The sequence below is a fragment of the Drosophila rhopaloa genome, unplaced genomic scaffold (genome assembly GCF_018152115.1).
Source record: "Drosophila rhopaloa isolate 14029-0021.01 unplaced genomic scaffold, ASM1815211v1 contig_203, whole genome shotgun sequence".
Lineage (NCBI taxonomy): Eukaryota > Metazoa > Arthropoda > Insecta > Diptera > Drosophilidae > Drosophila > Drosophila rhopaloa.
In genome coordinates, this window is record NW_025335088.1 from 527,958 (window position 1) to 549,826 (window position 21,869).

The window sequence follows — 21,869 nt, forward strand, 5'->3', positions numbered from 1 at the left end:
ACAGCCGTTGCTCATCATTTTAGCCCGTTGCATTATGCACAAAATTTAAAATGAGCAAAGTAGCGTTATAAATGATACTTGGTAACAGACTGCAAGTGATCTACGCGAATAAGCAAATCGGATAAATATGTCTGCCAGGCAGTGCTGCCAGAAACTCCCAAGCAGAAATTGCTAGATTTTGAAAAAAAGTTGCTAGAAATTGCTAAAAATTCGACGAAACTAGCCAAAAAAAATCAGTTAAATTTAATTTTTAAACTAATTATGCATATAAATGATCGCTTGTCGCCATCGCCGAGTGTTTTGCAATGTATAGGTATAGTGCCGCTTCTTGTTCCTCCGTTTTCGTGGACTTATTTTTTTGTGTAACAGCGCCCATCGCAGCGACGTGTTTTTTTGATGCGGCGTGGTGTCGAATCTCGAAAAGTTTCGCGCCTATTGTGGATTTGCAATACGCACAATAGGCCCTGTTAGTGTCCGTGCAGTCCTTGCGAATCCACTCCTTAAGCTCGTCGTAGCTCAGCCAGGCATCCCGAAAATGTTGTTTGTAAATTTTTGGCATCGCTACCGACACAACACAGCACAAAAGTGACCAAAAGTGTTAATATGATTGAACCACTGAGTTAAAAAATAATTCCGATATCTTTGAGAACCATTTTCGATCGTAATTGGTTCAGTAAATTGGAATTGGTATAAAAAAGTTCAAAATTATGAAGAAAAATAACAAAATGTTTAGTTTTGTAATAAAGTTGCTTAAATTTCAAAAACCAAATGAAAAGTTGCTAGATTTGTTGCTAATAGCAAATCGAAAAAAAAAATTGCAAATTTTTTTTAAAGTTGCTAGAAATAGCAACTAAATAGCTAAATTGGCAGCCCTGCTGCCAGCCTGCAAAAAAAATATGAACAGCTATTGCCCAAAATTGTCTATATGGTAACACATATGTTTGTTTCTTTGTTTCATCATAATTTCTTATTTAATTTTAATGTCAAGCATCCTTGAGACAGCCAGCATGCAGCCAAGCTTAATTCAATGGCAAGATCTCGGTCTGCGCTCGCTGCTCCTCCAGCCTTTTTTGAGCGCTATTTCAACAAGCTCGGACTTGTGGTCCACCTTTGCGCGCTTTGCAGGGGGAGCAGAGCTCCCTGAGCGATGATTTTTGCTGCAAAGGCTGCCATGTCATCGGGGTCCACATCTGAGACCTTCACAAAGTATTCCCTAGTACCTGCAATAAATATATTTTATTATTATTATTATATTAATGTGGTTTACACAAATATAAGTCTGGGGACATACTCTCGTTCTGTAAGGTGTTCTGATCCATGTTGTGAGTACGGTATGCGCCTAGGAAAGAGTGGAGCAACTCTTAATGCTGCCACACGGATGGATCAGTTATTAATTAAGCCTAGTACTCAGATTGACGAAAACCGTACACCAGTCATGAGAGAGGGCGAGAGGCAAACAACTGACGTTCACTTCTCGTCCGGCCTTTTTTTCACGTCGGTACTCAGATCAACGAAAAAAATACCAAAAAATTGCATAGCGTTGCCAGTGTGCTGAAATGAACTTTGGGTGAACCCTAGCGAAAAGAATACAAAATTTGAAAATATGGAAGGAAAAAATCAAAAAACGCATAAAAGTTGATTGCAGGAGTTTAAGCCTTGTACTCAGATCGACAAAAACTGTCCGCCAGTCGAGAGGGCGAGAGGCAAACAGCTGTCGTTCACTTTTCGTCAACGTTTTTTTTTCACCTCGGTCCTCAGAGCGACGAAAAAAATACCAGAAAATTGCATAGCGTTGCCAGTCTGCGGAAATGAACTTTGGGTGAACCCTAACGAAAAGATTAAAGCCTAGTACTCAGATCGACAAACGAGTATGCTAGCGTAAAAACTTTAATCTTTCCAGTGTAACCAAAATTTCGAGAGTTCATCAGATTTAAGCGTGCTACGGTCGAACTGTCAATCAGCTGGGTTTGTTGACAAGCGGTTAAAATTCAAATATCGTATTTGCAGGAAAGAGCCATTAAAAGATATTATCAAATACCTTGGCAAGACAAGTCAGCCGCTGTACAAAGAAATTAAAAAACAATACAATCTAAATTTAACAGTTGTTTTTTTTTAATTTACTGATAATTATTTGCAAATTTAAAGTTCATACCTGCACTTTTATTGTGTTTTTTCGTACATTCTTGACCTAAAAAACTTTTTGCTCTGACAAGAGGCACCCCAGATAGTATTAATATTATTTTGATCTCACATGAAGACTCCTGCAATCGACTTTTGCGAGTTTTTTTAGATTTTCCCTCCATTTCTTATAACAACTGTTAAATTTAAATTGTATTGTTTTTTAATTTCTTTGTACAGCGGCAGACTTGTCTTGCCAAGGTAGTTGATAATATCTTTTAAGGGCTCTTTCCCGCAAATACCATATTTGAATTTTAACTGCTTGCCAACAAACCCAGCTGACTGACAGTACGACCGTAGCACGCTTAATTCCGATGAACTTTCGAAATTTTGATCACTTAAAGTTTTTACGCTAGCGTACTCGTTTGACGATCTAAGTACTAGGCTTTAGGTAACAGTTTTCGTTGATGTGAAAACTAGCATTATATTTGCTTATTTCATCGATATACAAAAGTTTAGTATTTTATTCAAACCGTATTCTTAGTCAATTGAATACCCATGCCAAACAACATGAATACCATTATTAATATTTTAGGGCATCTGTTATCGGTTTTATAAAAATTGCTACATTTTTTGGTTTTATTTTGTTTATTTAATATGAAAACTAGATAAACAATAAATTTTTAGACAATACAAATACTTTCTAAAATTTCAAACCGACATTTGTGCATATATACTGCATATACCTTTAAAAGTGTTCGGCATCGGAGCTATAAAACTGATTTGTGTTCTATTATGAATATAACAAATATTATTCCTGAGTAAGTTGCGGTCAATTTCATCACTTTTGTTATATTAATTTTACTAAAAAGCATGCTTTTATGCTAGAACATGTAGATATGGGTTACATATTTGTAGATATGTACATACAAATGTGCGTATGGACTTATAGTAAAAACTTGCTCTAAAAAACAACAATTTCTCCACTTTCAGATCCAAAAAATAGTTTGCTTCAGGAAATACAAAGCTCAGGAAATCAAAAAAAAAATTTACCCAACACATGTGCCTGCATTTATGCATGCACATGAAATGCTTTTATACGACCTGTAACTTAAATCATTCAATGGATCAAAACATTGTAAACATGGCTTACGAACGTTATGGAATACTTCTTCAGAATGAGCAATATGAAGATGATTTAGTAAACTCGAAAGGCGCTCAAAAAATGAATATGCAAAGTATAAGCAATGGTGAGTATGGCTTTCACAAGCGGTGAAATATAAATAAATTAACCGGCTTATACACTGGACACTGTCGCTCAGTTGAATATTCATATGTACATAATTACATTTGTATGTACATATACATATATTCGTATTTACAATATATATTCGTATGTACAAATGTAAATGTAAACAGGAGTCGTTAATGCAAGAAATATATAGCGAATTTAAGCGAAAATATCAAGCTTTTGTTAGCCATACGTATTTTAGATTCATTTAAGTGAAATTAACGCAAAATGTCTTGCTGTTTACAAAAAAACGAATTAGTTGCTTAAGGATTGCCACAAGTTAGTCTCTTGGGAATACTTCTTATCGGTTTATTTAAAAATTACTGGCTTTGCTCGCAAGAAGTGTAAGATTATTATTAATTTTCCGAGTATAATTCAGATGTTGAAAAACCTAGAAAGTTTCCACTGTCCACATACACATGCCAGAAAAAGTATGCGTACAAACATGTCTCGCAACTTTGGATTTTAAAAAAAGATGTTGAAAAAAATCTTAAACTTTTCATTTTTATTTTAGGTAAACAGGTAACACATTTATTCACCTCTCGTTTGATGTAACTCTTTAATTTCTAACACTTATACTTTTCCTGATATTATTTCGCATCAGAAAAAGTATCCGTACAAAAAATAAAAATCAAAAAGAACGGAATTAAAAGCTTTTAAATTGCAGTTTTGGCATTGATACCTGTAAATCAAAGTTTGGCATATTCATGTTGTAAATTAATATGCCAGATTTGATTACAAACAAGTAAACAAACTTTTATTTACAGGTATCAATGCCAAAACTGCAATTATTTTTATGATGTGGAAAAAGATAAAAGAAATTGACCATGATTTGAGAAAAGTCAAAGTAAAACTACGTGATGAAGGGAAAACTATTCGGGAAATTTGTGGGATATTTGGCAGAGCACACTGCTCTGTCCTTGAAAATTTCGATTTATCAGGTTCCTGTGGGTCAAAACCCCGCTCTGGTAGACCACCAAACTTTCTGAGCGTGGGAAGAGAAGCGTTTTGAAGACAATAAAAATAAATTTAAGCCTAACAGCCACCCAAATGGCAATGGATATTAAGGAAAATTATAAGTCATCTTGATGACACTGTTCGCAAAATGAAGACTATAACGGCCGTACTGCCCGGAAGAAACCACTCATATCACAAGTCAACAAAATCAAACGAATGGAATTCTCCAGAAAATTTAATAACAAGCCCCAGGAGTTCCGTAAAAAGATCATTTTTTGCGACGAAAGCAATTTTTGCATATTCGGAACTAAGGGCCGTAAGCTTGTGTGGCAAAAAATGGTACAGCCCTCGACAAACAAAACCGTGCCAAAACCGTTAAGCACGGTGGTGGTGTCGTTATGGTTTGGGGATGTATGGCGGCCAGTGGAGTTGGAAATCTTGTTTTCATTGATTCCACAATGGATCACAAGATGCATATCAACATCCTAAAAGAAATTTTACATCAAAGCGTCACGAAACTGGGACTGGAGGATAACTTTTGGTTCCAACAGTACAACGACCCAAAGCATTATGCCATGAATACGAAGCCTTGGGTAATCTATAATGTGAAAAACCAGTTAAAGTCGCCATCGCAGTCCCCAGATCTCAATCCCATTGAGCTCCCATGGGAGCTCCAGGAGCGCAGGATCCGCCAGCTCACCATTACATCAAAGGATATGGTAAAAAAAGTGATGGTCTAGGAATGGAATAAAATATGGTGGAGGACACAACGAAATTGGTCCAGTCAATGCCAAATCGGTTGGCTGAATTCCTAAAACTAAAGGGGTCCCTGACTTCGTATAAAATTTAAGTCCTTATGCCAGAAATATGGAGTTTCCTTTTGATTTTTGTTTTTGTACTCATACTTTTTCTGATGCGAAATCAGGCCATTTTGCACATTTTTGTTAATATTAGGAAAATAATAAGTGTTAGAAGGGTTAAGTTACATCATACGAAAGGTGAATAAATGTACTATCTATTAAAATAAAAATTAAATTTGTAAGATTTTGTCAACACTTTTTTAATTTAAAAAAATTTGCGGGACATGTTTGAACGCATACTTTTTCTGGCATGTGTATAAGCTTTGTTGTTTTCGACGATATTCTTTATCGCCCTTTCCTGCCTAATCTTTTTGCTTAGAAACCTTTTTTTATCCGCCCGGTAAAAAAAAAGGACGTCTAATCCTATTTATTCTGATTAAGCTTAAAAATGTTGAAATCGATTTTGAACTTTGAAAACTTTTTCTTTTATTCGTAGGCAGAAAAAATTTTAAAAACCCGTAGAAACCAAAATTATGATATAACAGGTTAAATATTTTTCTTAGATTGCCTTCCGGCTCCGGGTCATCGGAATAGTGCCTCTATGTGTTTCAATATAAGTAGATAAATTTCCCTCTTTCTTGTTCATTAGCCTAGTTCGGTATTCTGCTAGGTGTCTTTTTGCGGCTTCATATTCATTGCTTATTGCCCCAGTGTCCAATATTTGTTTTCGCGAATCAATTTCTTTGACACATTCTTTTCTGGTCATTGCATTGGCGAACTAGGGTGTTTGTTTCATAACTTGGTGACCTGTAGCATTTTCAGTCGCTGCCTTTTGCCTCGATGCGGTTCGCCCTTTTATTATACCTTTGCAGAGGGTATTATAATTTCAGTCAAAAGTTTGCAACGCAGTGAAGGAGACATTTCCGACCCTATAAAGTATATATATTATTGATCAGCATCACCAGGAGAGTCGATCTAGCCATGTCCGTCTGTCCGTCCGTCTGTCCGTCCGTCCGTTCGTTTCTACGCAAACTAGTCCCTCAGTTTTAAAGATATCTGCTTGAAACTTTCCCAAAAGTTGTCTTTCTATTGCAGGTAGTATATAAGTCGGAACGAAGCCGGACCGGCGGACTATATCCTATAGCTGCCATATAACTGAACGATCGAAAAGGCCATAACTTTGGTATTTTTAAAGTTAGGAAGTTAGGATTTTTTATGGGTTTTATATCAATCCGACGTACCAAATTTCATAAGGATCGGCCGACTATATCCTATAGCTGCCATATAACTGAACGATTGGAAATGCCAATACTTTGGTGTTTTTAATGTTAGGAAGTTTGGATTTTTTATGAGTATTAAGAATGCATCATATGAATAATATTGAAGAATATAATTTACAGAATATTCTGCAAGGGTATTTCAACTTCGGCTCCGCCCGAAGTTAGCTTTCCTTTCTTGTTTTTTTATTTTTTTTGCCCAACGAGTGATAAGTTTAACTTTTATTTTTTATACCCTTGCAGAGGGTATTTATAATTTCAATCAAAAGTTTGCAACGCAGTGAAGGAGACATTTCGGACCCTATAAAATATATATATTCTTGATCAGCATCACCAGAAGAGTCAAACTAGCCATGTCAGTCTGTCCCTCAGTTTCAAAGCTATCGGCTTGAAACTTTCCCAAATGTTGTTCTATTGCAGGTAGTATATAAGTCGGAACGGGCGACTATATCAAATAGCTTCCATAGGAACAATCGGAAAAAATTTTAATTTTTATACCCTTGCAGAGGGTATTATAATTTTGGTCAAAAGTGTGCAACGCAGTGAAGGAGACATCTCCGACCCTATAAAGTATATATATTCTTGATCAGGATCACCTCCTGAGTTGATATAGCCATGTCCGTCTGTCCGTGTGTCTGTCCGTCTGTCTGTTTCTACGCAAACTAGTCTCTCAGTTTTAAAGCTTCTTCTTTCCTTTGCACGCAGTGTATAAGTCGGAACGGCCGGGATCGGCCGACTATATCCTATAGCTGCCATATAACTGATTGATCGGAAATGCCATTACTTGTAAAGTTAGAAAGTTGGGATTTTCTATGGGTTTTATATTAGGCCAATCAATCTGACCGACCAAATTTCATAAGGATCGGCCGACTATATCGTATAGCCGCCATATAACTGATTGATCGGAAATGCCATAACTTTGGTGTTTGTTAAGTTAGGAAGTTGGGATTTTCTATGGGTTTTATATTTGGACAATCGATTCGACCTACCAAATTTCATAAGGATCGGCCGACTATATCCTATAGCTGCCATGTAACTGAACGATTGGAAATGCCATAACTTTGGTGTTTTTAAAGTTAGGAAGTTTGGATTTTTTATGAGAATTAAGAATGCATCATATGAATAATTTTGGAGATTATAATTTACAGAGTATTCTGCAAGGGTATATCAACTTCGGCTCCGCCCGAAGTTAGCTTTCCTTTCTTGTTTTTAGTAATTTAGTCATAGAAACAGAAATTTAGCCATTTTGTAATAAGCAAACTTCGGCAAGCCGAAGTTGATATACCTTTTCTTGTTAGTTTTAATATTTGGTTCGTTACTAGTTTTCAAGGTTTTTTGATTATTTTATTTTTGGTGGTGTCTCAAAAGTAACTATGTTTGCGTGGTTGTGTGGAAATGTACATTAAAGTTTGTGGGGCTATGCATATCTCACTTTATACTACCACTAAAAAAAATCGCCTGCAAGAATTTAGTGCAGCTGTGAACTTTTAATAACCCAATAATTATGAGTAAATTATAACCTGTTTGTTTTAAATTGTATTGTTTTTATACCCTTGCAGAGGGTATTATAATTTCAGTCAAAAGTTAGCAACGCAGTGAAAGAGACACTTCCGACCCTATATAAAGTATATTTATTCTTGATCAGTCTCACCAGGAGAGTCGATCTAGCCATGTCCCTCTGTCCGTCTGTACATAAGTTTTTTAATTTTTATCGTTTGACAAACAAACCCAAACTGGAAAGACTGCTGGCGAACTTGTTTAGTTCTTTGAAAGTCGACTTTAGCACGGAAAAGGGACATTTGCTAAATGTATTTTTTTTTTGATCAGAAGTTAGAAACGTAGTGAAGAATATATTTCCAAAACTATAAAGTTAATATATTCTTGATCTCACATTCGTCTGTCCGATTTTACGTAACTACCCTAAGTTCTTAGCTACAGTGGCTCAGCGTATTTCGTGTAGACGTAAACTTGAAATGCAAACTCATAGCTGGTAAACTATACGGAATATGAAAAAGATTTAAATGCAGTTATGTTTTGTAGTATTTTAGCATTTATTAAGGCACTTCATTATTGTTAAACTCCATTAGATAACATTTAAACTAAGAAAAACTAAAAATACTAACTTTTTTTATGTCACAGCTTATTTCGTGCAAGGAACTGTTAAATATATTGACTATTAAGTAAGTTAATACTTTATGTGGCTTCCCTTCTGTTCGATGACAGCCTTCAATCGAGTTAGCATCGAATATACCAAATTTTCTGTGGTCTGCTTTGACCACAAATTTTCAATGACGTTAAGGTCTGGTAACTTGTGCAGGTGGATTCACTAGAATGGGATCAAGAATTCAAATTTTAAAGGAAAACTGCTAAAAAACTTGGCATACGCGATCGAAATCGGTATTGACTTTTCTGGAACTGCAATGAAGTGGTCATTACGTTACCACAGTCCACAGACTTGAATATGATCGAATTTAGGGAAATATTGGACCTAGCCATAGGGAAGAGGAAGAAATCTAGCAAAAATGAATTAAAAAGTGTTAACTTTGGAGAAAAGGGGAAAATTTACAGTCGAGTTCACTAAAAAATTAGTTTCTTCCGTGGAAATCGTCTCAGAGGAGTTCTGAACCAGAGAGGAGGACACAAAAACTATTAGCTGTAAAATTAGTAACAAAAAGTTAAGTTGAACGAAATAAGATGTGACATAAAAAGTCAGTATTTTTATTTTTTTTGTTTTTAGTGTAATCTAATGGAGTTTAAATATAATGAAGTGCCTTAATAAATGCCAAAATACTATTAAACATAACTGCATCTATATCTTTTTTATATTCCGAATAGTAGCTAACTAAATGAGTTTTAACTTCAAGTTTACGTCTGCACGAAATAAGCTGTAAGCCACTGTATGTGGGTGATGCATAAGTCTAAACGGGACGATAGAAAAACAAGAAAGGAAAGCTAGCTTCGGGTGGAGCCAAAGTTGATATACCCTTGCAGAATATTCTGTAATAAAATCCATAAAAAATCCCAACTTCCTAACTTTAAAAACACCAAATTTATGGCATTTCCAATCGTTATAGCAGCTATAGGATATAGTCGGCCGAACCCGGCCGTTCCGACTTATATGCTGCGAGCAAAGTTTCAATTCGAAATCTTTAAAACTGAGAGACTAGTTCGCGTCGAAACAGACAGACAGACGGACATGCTTATATAAACTCAAGACGCGACCCTGATCAAGAATATATATATTTTATAGGGTCGGAGATGTCTCCTTCACTGCGTTGCTCACTTTTGACCAAAATTATAATACCCTCTGCAAGGGTATAATGAATAACTTTTTTTTAAAATTAAACAGGAAGGAATTTATACTTGAGTTCGAATTGCAGGCTATCTATATTGTATAGCTGTACCGTTTATAGGGAATCATGACCGAAAAATGCATTTTGGTAATTTTTGAAAATAGTGATTTTATATTGGGCGTCGTAGAAGTTCATCGATGAAAACTGCATATGTGTGTATGACGACCGCGGCTGATTTCTGTGCGGCGCTTAGCCTTTGCTCAGTCGGCAAAAAACTTTCTTTTCTGCTTTAGATAGGGCCGTGTTGATAATACTCTCAAATTTATGAACTCATTTTTTTTCGAAAAAAGTTATACTTTCAGATAGTGTACCTCTTAGTAGTCACGTAAACTTACACAGAAATAAAGTATTTGAATCAGCTATTCAGGCAGAACCGAAAAGTAGTGACAACGAAACAAATTCTAATATACATGGAAAATTTCAATTGAAAGAATCTGAGAATTTATTTGCCTCGAAACCGTAAGTAAACATTTTAAAAATTTTAACATAACTGTATATTAGCATGTATTTATTTTTAGAAGAAAGAATACCAATATTGGATATCAAATGAATATCAACTGTTATAAAAATATCGGCTGTGCGGAAAATCAGGAAATTTCAAAGAACGTGGCCAATAGCCTGCTAAGTAGTTCTGTCGACGGTAATTCACCTTTCCTACCCTCAGATACAACAATACTAAATCCACCTGGAAAGTCAAGGCGGTGGGAACAAAAGCTGGTTCAAATTAAAACTATGGAAGGAGAGTTTAGTGTTACAATGTGGGCTTCCGGAATATCTGATGATGAATACTCGGGGTCGGACCAAAATGTTGGCGAGTCCGAATTTTTGAAGGGAAAAGATTTTGAACGTGTCACGACCCAACAAAACAAGGACTTTGATCAGGTAGAATCTATGTTACAGCAGGAGGTATTTACTCATGAACCACAGACGCTTGAAATGCAGCCACCTATAAGCTCAGTTCCAATCATAGAACCGTTAATAAAAGGGAAAGGAGTTCTGTCTCATGAAAATAATCTTTCCACTCAGATTTTGACTAAATCAACCTTAAGCTTCGAAGATCCAATCTTGATTTCTGATTCCACAAGTATACAGATGGTAAATGAAACTGCCGCCCTGACAATTAATAATCATAGAATATTAAGTAATGACAATACCGGCGATCTTCATACTTCCACTAGCTCGGTGCCATTTGGTCTTCGCTTACAGGAAAGGCAACAAACTGATTGCTTATCACAATTGCCATACAACGACAATACAGGTAAAAACTATATGAATTGATCAATACGAAATTTTTTAAAATTTAATTTTAATATTTAAATTTAGGTTCGAACGGCAGCACGGATCAAGGTTATAATGTATCTGAAGTCACAGTGGCCTATCCTAACGATAAAAAAATTGCTTGTCCTCATAAGGGTTGCCATAAAAATTTTAGAGATTCGTCTGCGATGCGCAAACATTTACACACTCACGGTCCACGTGTTCATGTTTGCGCAGAATGTGGAAAAGCTTTCGTAGAAAGTTCAAAACTCAAAAGACATCAGTTGGTTCACACAGGAGAAAAACCATTTCAGTGTACTTTCGAAGGATGTGGAAAACGATTTTCACTGGATTTTAATTTAAGGTAAAGTTAAACGTCTATTTTAACTAACCTTTAAATAGCTTTTCAAAATTTTCGAAAAACCACAAATATTAAAGTGATATGGCCTGGGTGGGGCAGGGTGCATAAAAGGTCCAAGATGAAGGAAAACAACCATATATGTATTTTTGTATATGTATTACAATTGTAAATACGATGTTAATGGCTATGCACTGTACTCGACTTTTTTAGAATCTTTGTAGATTAAATTATGACATGCAACAACCTTTTGAAGTAGTAGTCCACTATAGAACTTTTTTTTGCTTCATTTGCTGTTCACTCCAACTTTACTGCAATGCGAAATTTTTATAAGCCAAAGGAAAATTATTTTATGCATGCTTAAAAAAAAAAGATACAAAATCCAAAAGTAAAACTTAAAGAATAATCCGGCAATCATGGCTTAGAATTTAAAACAAAAGTCACGGCGATCACAATTTTGTAAATTTCTCCTTTTAAACATACACTAAATTAAATCTTATAAATATTTTTAGGATATTATCGATGGAGACCTTAAAAGCAATTGAATACCAATTTGAATAGAAACATTGTCTAGCCCTCCGATGGAGACCTTGAAAGCAATGAGGCCAACTTTTGAGTACCCTCCACGACTAAGACAAATTATAGCCATAACAAAAAATATCAGCCTATTTCTAAAATACAAAGTAAACCTTTTTTCTTGATTTTATTCTGAACTCGAAAAATGTCATTCTATTTTATACATTCTTTACGTTGCTATTAATTTCTATTTTTACAGAACACATGTACGAATACATACTGGAGATAGACCATTTGTATGTCCGTTTGATGCCTGCAACAAAAAGTTTGCTCAATCCACCAATTTAAAATCTCACATATTAACTCATGCGAAAGCAAAGTAAGTTTTTAAATAATTGTAAATTAAAGGTTTTCAATTAAATTTCGTTTAAGGAGGAATACTACAAGCATTTCGCGCAAAAGTGGTTGTTTAAACCATGAGTCTAACACCCAGAGTGAAGATAATTCTACGAAATTTATTAAGGTTGAGTTACGGGATAGTGTTTCAGAAAACCATGTTCCCTTTGTGGTGTATGCAGACTGAAACCGTGTATTGACCCTATTTCAAGATCTATCTCGATCAAATTTTTGATGTAGATAGAAATCGTGATTCCTAATAAGATTCAGAACTCCTTTTTTGAATTTTCTAAAAAATTAATTAAATCATATTTGAATTCGTCAAATTTGATTAAAATTAGAAAGTAAAATAAAGGGGTGTATATTATATTTATTATAAAAATAATTTTGTAATGTATTTTGTAAACATTAATAAAAATTGGACATATATCAGGTTGTCAAATATCTCCCTTCCGCTTTTTTTGGTTTTTGAATTTGGCGGCTTTGTGCAAAGCGCTACATATCGGTATCGGTTAATGCCGCTTTGTTATCTGCCGCTGTACAAAGAAATTAAAAAACAATACAATTTAAATTTAACAGTTGTTTTTTTTAAATTTACTGATAATAATTTGCTAATTTTAAGTTCATAGATGCAGTTTTATTGTGTTTTTTCGTACATTTTTGACCTAAGAAACATTTTGCTGTGACAAAAGGCACCTCAGATAATATTAATGTTATATTGTCTTCACATGTAAAGTCTAGTACTCAGATCGACAAACGAGTATGCTAGCATAAAAACTTTAATCTTTCCAACTTTAATGTGACCAAAATTTCGAGAGTTCATCAGATTTAAGCGTGCTACGGTCGAACTGTCAATCAGCTGGGTTTGTTGAGAAGCAGTTAAAATTCAAGTATCGTATTTGCAGGAAAGAGCCTTTAAAAGATATTATCAAATACCTTGGCAAGACAAGTCAGCCGCTGTACAAAGAAATTAAAAAACAATACAATCTAAATTTAACAGTTGTTTTTTTTTTAATTTACTGATAATTATTTGCTAATTTAAAACTATAAATGGCAGGAAATGTCCTTATTCTGCAGGCATTACTTAATTTGCTTACATAAGTACGCGAGAATGACTTATAATTGACGGAAGATCGTTAATAAATAATGTAAAAAGTAACGGACCCAGATGGTTCCCTCGTTGGACACCATGGTAACACGGTGAATTTTAGAAATTGAATTTTTAAAAAGCACCCTTTGTGACCTGCTATTCAGATAACCTAAGATCCATCTAAGGAGATCAACTGGGAAACCTAACATGTCACGTTTTTTAACAAGAAGTAAGTGATTTACAGAGTCAAATGCTTTACTAAAGTCAGTGTAAATGACGTCTGTTTGAAAACTACTATTGAAGCTCTCTATCTAAGCTCTAGAAGGTTTGTGATTATGGATCTACGTTTAATAAATCCGTGTTGACACGGATAAATGTTTGATCTATTTACACAAATAAATTCAATCGTATTGAATTCCTCAAAAAATAACTCTTCTGACGGGAGGTTTAAATCAACTCCAGCTAAGACTCCACCTCCCCGTCTAGAGGGACGGTCATACCTGTATATTGTGTACTTACCTAGAAAAACTTCGGAGCTAAAGGTCTCCGGCTTTAACCAGGTTTCTGTAAACACAACAATATGAGATGCAAAGCAAAGGCTATCAGAATACAATTTAGTGAGTTTGCTACGCAAGCCTCTTGCATTCTGAGAGGAAAGAAGGAGGTTAGAAGTTAGTTTTTTGAAATTGGTACAATGGTTTGGCCTCGACTAGGAAGTTTAATTGTGAAAACCACGACGGACAAATCGGAATTCTTAGAAGTCCCAGGTTGCATGCATTCTGCTACGGATTGTTCGGATGTTTGCTGCAATCAGCTGCTGATCCGCCGTAATGCTCTATTGTTCTTTTGATTGCGGTTGCGGGGTGTTCCCCTTTTGCTGCTTACCACGATCGGCTTTTTTGCGCTTACGACTATTAAACTGCGAGATCATCAGCACAGCGAAAACTATCTATAGCAACTCCGAAACAGCTAATCAGCCCCACCAAGCCGCATTTAGTTTGATTTCATCTCGTTTGCAACCTTAACACAAGCATCACAACAGAACTGCAAATTGGTCCTCTGAAAGGTAAACCGGCGCACTTGGTGTGGACCATGTAGTCACACAGCCAGCAAGTCATATTAGATTGGTCAGCCCTAATTACGAGGCTGCATTTTTTGCAAAAGCAGACTAGTGTTACTCATTTTTCCTAGTGAAACCACTGTGCCAAGAAAACGAATTGAAATTTATAAGCGAGCAATTAAAAGTATCGCAAGAGCGCAAAAACTGCATGCTTAGAACTTTCAAAACAAACAGAGCGAGAGAGCGGGACCGGAATTTATATATATATTTAAAAAACTGAATCAAAATGAAAATTGTTTTGATACAACCCGCCGATGGGATTAAACAAACCAAAATACAAAATCGGAGCGCAGAAAAAAAACACGACCGTTCACTTTAAAATTCAAAGACGAATTGTACATTATTAGATTCTCTTTTAACAAATTCGATTGCAGATTAAAATAACTTAGGGATCTTCCTGTGATAGATATGTTATATTCATTATTTTCTTTATCTTCTTCTCACTATTGGTTTCTTGAAAGAGCATCACTACATTGTTTTCTTTACCTGGTAGATACTTTATTTTAAAGTCATATTCATTCAACGGCTCTTATCGCGGAATCGACTGAAGTCGTCGGCTGCAGCGCCACCAATTTACATAAGGGAGAAAGGCTCGAACGCCCTGGTCAACAACATTTTTGAGTTGTTCGGTCCAAATACCTTGAGGAAACTAAGAATAACTAATACACGTACCAACTAAAAAGCAGCAAGGGCTTTCAAGTTGTACTAAAATAAATCGAGCCCGACGTAACCCCCAATGAAGTTATCGATGCCCTCAAAGAAAACGGTTTTTCTGCAAAGAACGTTAGTAACAGCATTATCTGGAATAAAAAGCCGCAACCACTCTTCATGGTAGAGCTGGAGCCAGACGGCAGAGTCTTGAAAAAAAATGAAGTGCATCCCACTTATAGCCTGCAATACCTATTGCACCGAAGAATTAAGGTGGAAGAGCCACATAAAAGGAAATGGCCCAGTGCAATGTTCAAACTGTCAGGGGTATGGACACACCAGGATATACTGCACACTTTGATCTTTCACAATTTCGCTAATAACAAGGAAGACCCCCAAAAGAAGAAATGTGGAAATTACGGAGGAAATCACTCGGCAATCTACAGAGGCTGTGAGGTCTGCAAGGAGTTGAAAAACAGCATGACGAGTGACAACACCGTGCCAGAGAACGAGGCCGGAAGTATTTTTCGGGACGGCTGCAAGATCCTCATTTAATCAGCTAAATACCCAGAAGGGCCCTTCGAAAAGGAACGGAAGACCCACCCACCACACTCTAATCTATGAAACGTTCCCAAAGCACGCTGCAGGCTGTGATGGTTTCTATGCAACAAAGTATAATTTGTGTCCTTTATGTAAACGACCAGAACATGGTGTTACAGTTTCTTGCAGCTAAGCAGTTCAAATAATTGATGTCAAATCTATGTATAACCATGTCGAACGCCAATGGCGTTTCCCGGCACAAACTGGAAATAACTCAGTGGAAATCATATCGACATTATGCTACTGATAGAGACGCACCTATAAATACAACTTCAAAATAAGAGGCTACTTCTACCGCACAGATCATAATTACTTGCATTCCACGTCTATCAAGGTGCAGTCAGATAACGGACACCTTTCCATAGCAAAGGGAAGTTTATGCAAGCCACTAACTCGGGACTGTCCACATCCCCGTGAATAAGTTTAAAAATAAAAGTTGTGCCAAGCACTTTGTCAACTCCGATTGAGTCACATCCAAAACATGGTTTTTGAACGCTTCAACAGCATCTTCTGGCGTCGAAAATCGTTGACCACGCATTTTTCTCTTGATGTGCGGGAATAAAAAGAAGTTATTAAGTGCCAAGTCAGGGCTGTATGGCGGATGACCCATCTTCCACGAACAACTTTCGTTGGATTTGGCTCGTCTTCGAAGACCCACACGGTCGATTGCTGTTTTGTTTCGGGCTCATAAGCATAGATTCATGATTCGTCACCTGTGACGTCTTTTGAAACACCGCGATTGTATTTTTTCAAATTTTTTTTGCACCAATCCACACGAGTCTTTTTTTGAGCGATTGTCAAATTGTGCGGGATCCAACGAGAACAAATTTTTTTTACGACCAAGTGTTCATTCAATATCGAATGTATGCTGGTGGAAGAAATGCCCAAGGATGCTCCTATCTCACGGTATGTCACATGACGATCTTGCATTATCAGTTCATGCACGGCGTCAATGTTCTCTGGAACAACGACTGTTTTTGGACGACCTTCACGACCTTCGTCTTCGAGCGAGCGTCGGCCACGATTGAATTCATTATACAAGTTTTTCACAGTGCTATAAGATGGTGCTCCATCGCCATACAAAGATTTAAGTTCATCGATGCACTCTTGTCGTGTTAATTCACGTCGAAAGCCGTGAAAAATGATTGCGAGAAAATGTTCACGAGTTAATTCCATTTTTCGCCAAATTGATTTTTTCAAGTCATTGTAAACAACACAAATTATGGCCGTATGTCAAAACGTTCTGAGCACGTTTCTGCTAAAACATGTCAAGCTTCCCAATGAAAACGTCAGATGGCGCCAGGCAACACTTAGTATGGCCTAGGCCAGAAATATATATAGCAGCCCTCGTAATGTCCATGCTTAGTAGAGAAAGCTGTTTTTCATCCATTTGTATTTGGTAAAAAATCCTTTGCTAAGTCGTCCATGACGGGTGTTGGGAATTTATCATCTACAGTAATCTCATTGAGACTCCGATAGTCAACAAATAGATGAAATTGTTTTACTATTTCTTGAATCTGGCTTTCTACCTCTTGCATCATTGTGCTCAGTGTGAATTTCTTGTTTTATAATAATATGGAAAGTCAAATAGTCACTTTCCTTGTACTGTAAATCACTGAATTCTTGTATAACTTTTATAAGCTTTTGGGTCTCTTCTACATCTGCACAGATGTTCTAGCCTGAACTCATTGCTTTCTTTTAATTCACTCTCAATGGAGAAACTAAAATCGCTAGAGGATTGCAACAATCTTTTTGTTCGTCGACTTGATTTGTTTTGAAATGGTCATGATCATACCTCACTTTGACCGAATAACCAGTGAAGTGATATGTAATCAATGATGGCATTACATGCTTCTAGGTAATCTCTACCTATCAACATATCGTGATTTTCTGAGAAATTATGAATTATGCATCTTTTAATTGGATAACACAATTTGTTAAACGGGTTTCTTTTATTAAATTTATAGAACTTCCCGTGTCAATTACACACTTCAAGAAGCGGTGATGAACGGATTTCTTAATTTTCTTTTTCCTTTTCCGACTCTGAAAATTTTCTATCTTTATCCTAGACTGCCCACTAGAGCTGTCCCTTCGCCTTTTCATGGGTGGATTTGGGGTTTTGTATACAGTATTTCTTAGTGATTATTATTTAATTGGTTATTAGACCTGCTTTGTCGCGGATAAATCATTGGATTTTGGGCCCTACCTTGATTTAAACTCTGCAAAAACTCAGGATATTGTTGCTGTATTTGACTGCTTCTCTTGCTGCCAATTATTATGATTTTTTTAATTATTTGAAGTACTTGGGCTCGTACCTGTTGTGGCAGCTGACAGTTGACAATTCCAGCGTGGATTCACATAAAAGGCACTTGCCTAATCTGGCAAGTTGTTGTTACAGTTTTGTATGTTCTGTTGCGATCACTCTGCGATAGAAGGCTACAAATTATACATTTATTTCCACGGTTGCTGATTAGCCTAGACGTAGAGAGTAAAACAGGTACGTACTCTAGTTTTCGGATTTTTACACGTGATTCTTTTGGAGATATGCCTATGTTAAGTGATTATTACTCGCGTTTTTTAATTATATTTGCTGCAATTGCATTAGCGAAATATTTTACCCGATTATTAGGATTCTCAATTAATCCCTTAACTGTTTTTAAGATCATCGTACCGGCTGCGCCAATTAAATATTTTTAAATTGTGTGTGGAAAGCTTTGCGAGCTTTCGAGAACAAAAAAAAGTTCTTTGGGGAAGATTGGACTTTGCATTAGCCGAAATTTGAAGAGGTCAGCAGTTTTGGGCTGTTGGAAACAAGGGTGAAATGTTTGGGTTATTGGTGATTTGTCATATCCGTTGGCACCAGCAGGGTTTGGATTACATTTCCTTATGTCTAACTGCTTGGTATTTTGAAGGTGAAAATGTTTACAATATGTTTTGGATCGTGGGAGTGGTCAAGTGGTTAGGGTTTATTGTTTACATTTGGTGTCTGGGGTGTTAGGTTCTCGGACCGATTGTGCGTTGGCTTAGCACAAGATCTGAATATGTTATTATGTTATACATCTAAAAAGTCTCCCTCACTGCGTTGCAAACATTTCCCAGCATAAAACCAATTCTAGCCTACGCTGTAACCGGGCCCTAAATTTAATTAAACAAAATTCGAGTATTTAAAATTGTTTTTATTAATAAACATATAATGTGTACATTTTAATTGATGATTAACTGTTTGTGGCATCACAAACCGCTGCGAGGTCTTTCCGAATTCCTCAATTTTCTTTATTTTGGGGACGGCTTGATCGAAAATAGTTTTTTTGTACATTGATATTATACATTTCCTTTGATAGCATTGCATTGCTTGCCTTTAACGAAAAATATAAGTGTTTTGTTATTCATTTTTATTATTTAAATTTATTTACAAGGCAAAAATATAAATAATAAAAATTAAAAAAAAAAGTTTGCAAAGCAGTGAACGTATATTAGTATATTAGATGTGTTTGCAGGTCAAAAATATCTCTAAGGTATACCTATAATAGTGCTAAAGATCGGAAACCCAAATTAATTAATTTCAATATTTTTACAGAGTTTACAGAACGCATTTGTTTCGATGTGCTTTCAAATTAAATCAGATTTAGTTAGCAATATCAAACCCACACAACGAACGGATTCATTAGAAAGAAGGGTGGCCGATGTTTATATAACCCTTGAGATATACAAAAATGTTTAGTTTTATACTACTTTATATAGAATTGTATATGTATTTGCTTATGTTGATTTTTGTCGTTAAATTTTGAAATAAATGTGTAAATTTTCGTAATTTTTATACCCTGGCAGAGGGTATTATAATTTTGGTCAAAAGTGTGCAACGCAGTGAAGGAGACATCTCCGACCCTACAAAGTATATATATTCTTGATCAGGATCACCTCCTGAGTTTATATAGCCATGTCCGTCTGTCTGTTTCTACGCGAACTAGTCTCTCAGTTTTAAAGATATCGAATTTAAACTTGGCACACACCCTTCTTTCCTTTGCACGCAGTATATATGTCGGTACTGACTATAACCTATAGCTGCCATATAACTGATTGATCGGAAATGCAATAACTTTGGTGTTTGTAAAGTTAGAAAGCTGGGATTTCCTATGGGTTTTATATTTGGCCAATCAATCCGACCTACCAAATTTCATAAGGATCGGCCGGCTATATCCTATAGCTGCCATATAACTGATTGATCGGAAATGCCATAACTTTGGTGTTTGTGAAGTTAGGAAGCTGGGATTTCCTAAGGGTTTTATATTTGGCCAATCAATAACATACCAAATTTCATAAGGATCGGCCGACTATATTCTATAGCTGCCATATATCTGAACGATTGGAAATGCCATAACTTTGGTGTTTTTAATGTTAGGAAGTTGGGATTTTTATGAGTGTTAAGAATGCATCATATAAATAATTTTGGATAATATAATTTACAGAATATTCTGCAAAGGTATTTCAACTTCGGCTCCGCTCGAAATTAGCTTTAGCATTCTTAATACTCATAAAAAATCCCAACTTCCTAACTTTAAAAACACCAAAGTTATGGCATTTTCAATCGTTCGGTTATATGGCAGCTATAGGATATAGTCGGCCGATCCATATGAAATTTGGTAGGTCGGATTGATTGGCCAAATATAAAACCCTTAGGAAATCCCAGCTTCCTAACTTCACAAACACCAAAGTTATGGCATTTCCGATCAATCAGTTATATGGCAGCTATAGGATATAATCGGCCGATCCCGGCCGTTCCGACATATATACTGCGTGCAAAGGAAAGAAGGTTGTGTGCAAAGTTTCAATTCGATATCTTTAAAACTGAGAGACTAGTTTGCGTAGAAACAGACAGACGGACAGACAGACGGACATGGCTATATCAACTCAGGAGGTGATCCTGATCAAGAATATATATACTTTATAGGGTCGGAGATGTCTCCTTCACTACGTTGCACACTTTTGACCAAAATTATAATACCCTCTGAAAGGGTATAAAAAGGGAATATGCTTTGAAACTGCAAGGCCGTTGTTGTTAAACTCTTCCTTCAGACGGATTCCCTGGGCAATTCCAAATCCATTCGATTCCTTTGCTTGATACCAACTTGATTTTTTCCGGTTCAACACGTCAGCTTATGTCTAAGCGAAATTCGTGATCGCTATTATACAGGAATCAGTCGACAAGTCATGCACCGCTTCTTGAAGTATCTCGATTTTCGTCAAGCACATTTACTGGGCTACCCATCACTTCTCCTTGAGACGAGCCATGGTCACAATCGGTGGCCCAAAAGAATCCATTTGAGTGTGCTTGATAGGCCATCCGTCGACCATAATTGGCAAACAGTTGGTGAAGGGCCGCATCGATAGACGCCCATCAACAACCACTTTCGCTAAATCCGTCAACCACGCACTAAAATCCACCATGGTTAAAGCAAGTTTGACCATCGCAATAAGCCTTGCCCACTCCAATCGTTTACTGGTAGGGAGCTTGGCCAAACGGTATTCCATTGCGGTTGGATTCTATTAATGCTGATCTGCTACTTTTTAGCAGTAACGGCTAAATTAAATTTTCTATCGTTTCTATGAAAGCTTTATGAGCAACCCTGCCTGGTCCGACTTATATACTATCTGCAAGAGAAATTTAACTTTTGGGAAAGATTTATCCAGATAGTTTAAAAACATAGAGTCTAGTTCGTGTTTCTAAACGGACAAACTCTTTTACTGCATTGCAAACTTTTGACTGAAATTATAATACCCTCCGCAAGGTCTTAATAATTCAAATTAAATACTTACTTTTTTTTCAGTTTCCTTAGCATCAAGACGAATGTTTTGGTTTATAAGTTTATAGTTAGTACTATCGATCACTGAACTATGAATTCGATTAAGTCCTGATTTTACAGAAGCCGGGGGAAGTTTTAATGAGTCGATCTCTGGGATTCTCCACATTTTAAGGTCATCATTCCATGAAGAGTTTTGCATAATAGTATCCGGTGTCCTAGATTAATAAAAAAAATGTTGTGTATAATTAAATAAAAACAAAGTCGGCTCGACCAAAATCCGTGGTTCC

General features: G+C 36.2%; 2 protein-coding genes across 4 annotated transcripts in view; one reads left to right on the plus strand and one right to left on the minus strand.

Moving 5' to 3' along the window:
* Positions 1-2,703: 2,703 nt before the first annotated feature.
* Positions 2,704-12,767, plus strand: LOC108040057 (polycomb protein PHO). 3 transcript variants are annotated; one of them, XM_017117289.2, is made up of 7 exons: positions 2,704-2,939; positions 3,112-3,368; positions 10,087-10,255; positions 10,315-11,054; positions 11,120-11,417; positions 12,187-12,306; positions 12,360-12,767. In XM_017117289.2, the coding sequence occupies exons 2-7, from the start codon at positions 3,179-3,181 to the stop codon at positions 12,508-12,510; spliced, it is 1,668 nt and encodes a 555-aa protein (XP_016972778.1). In that variant the 5' UTR covers positions 2,704-2,939; positions 3,112-3,178; the 3' UTR covers positions 12,511-12,767. The 3 variants fall into 3 exon arrangements, with proteins under 3 accessions (XP_016972778.1, XP_044316581.1, XP_016972779.1); XM_044460646.1 differs by having other exon boundaries at positions 12,363-12,767; XM_017117290.2 differs by having other exon boundaries at positions 10,318-11,054.
* A 3,172-nt stretch (positions 12,768-15,939) lies between these two features.
* The window catches only part of LOC108043473 (osmotic avoidance abnormal protein 3), a 154,932-nt gene continuing 149,002 nt past the window's right edge, over positions 15,940-21,869 (minus strand). Inside the window, exons 5-6 of the mRNA XM_044460656.1 lie at positions 21,596-21,797; positions 15,940-15,984 (exon numbers count right to left, since the gene is read on the minus strand). Coding sequence (XP_044316591.1) covers positions 15,940-15,984; positions 21,596-21,797 — 247 coding nt within the window. The remainder of the gene's footprint in view (positions 15,985-21,595; positions 21,798-21,869) is intronic.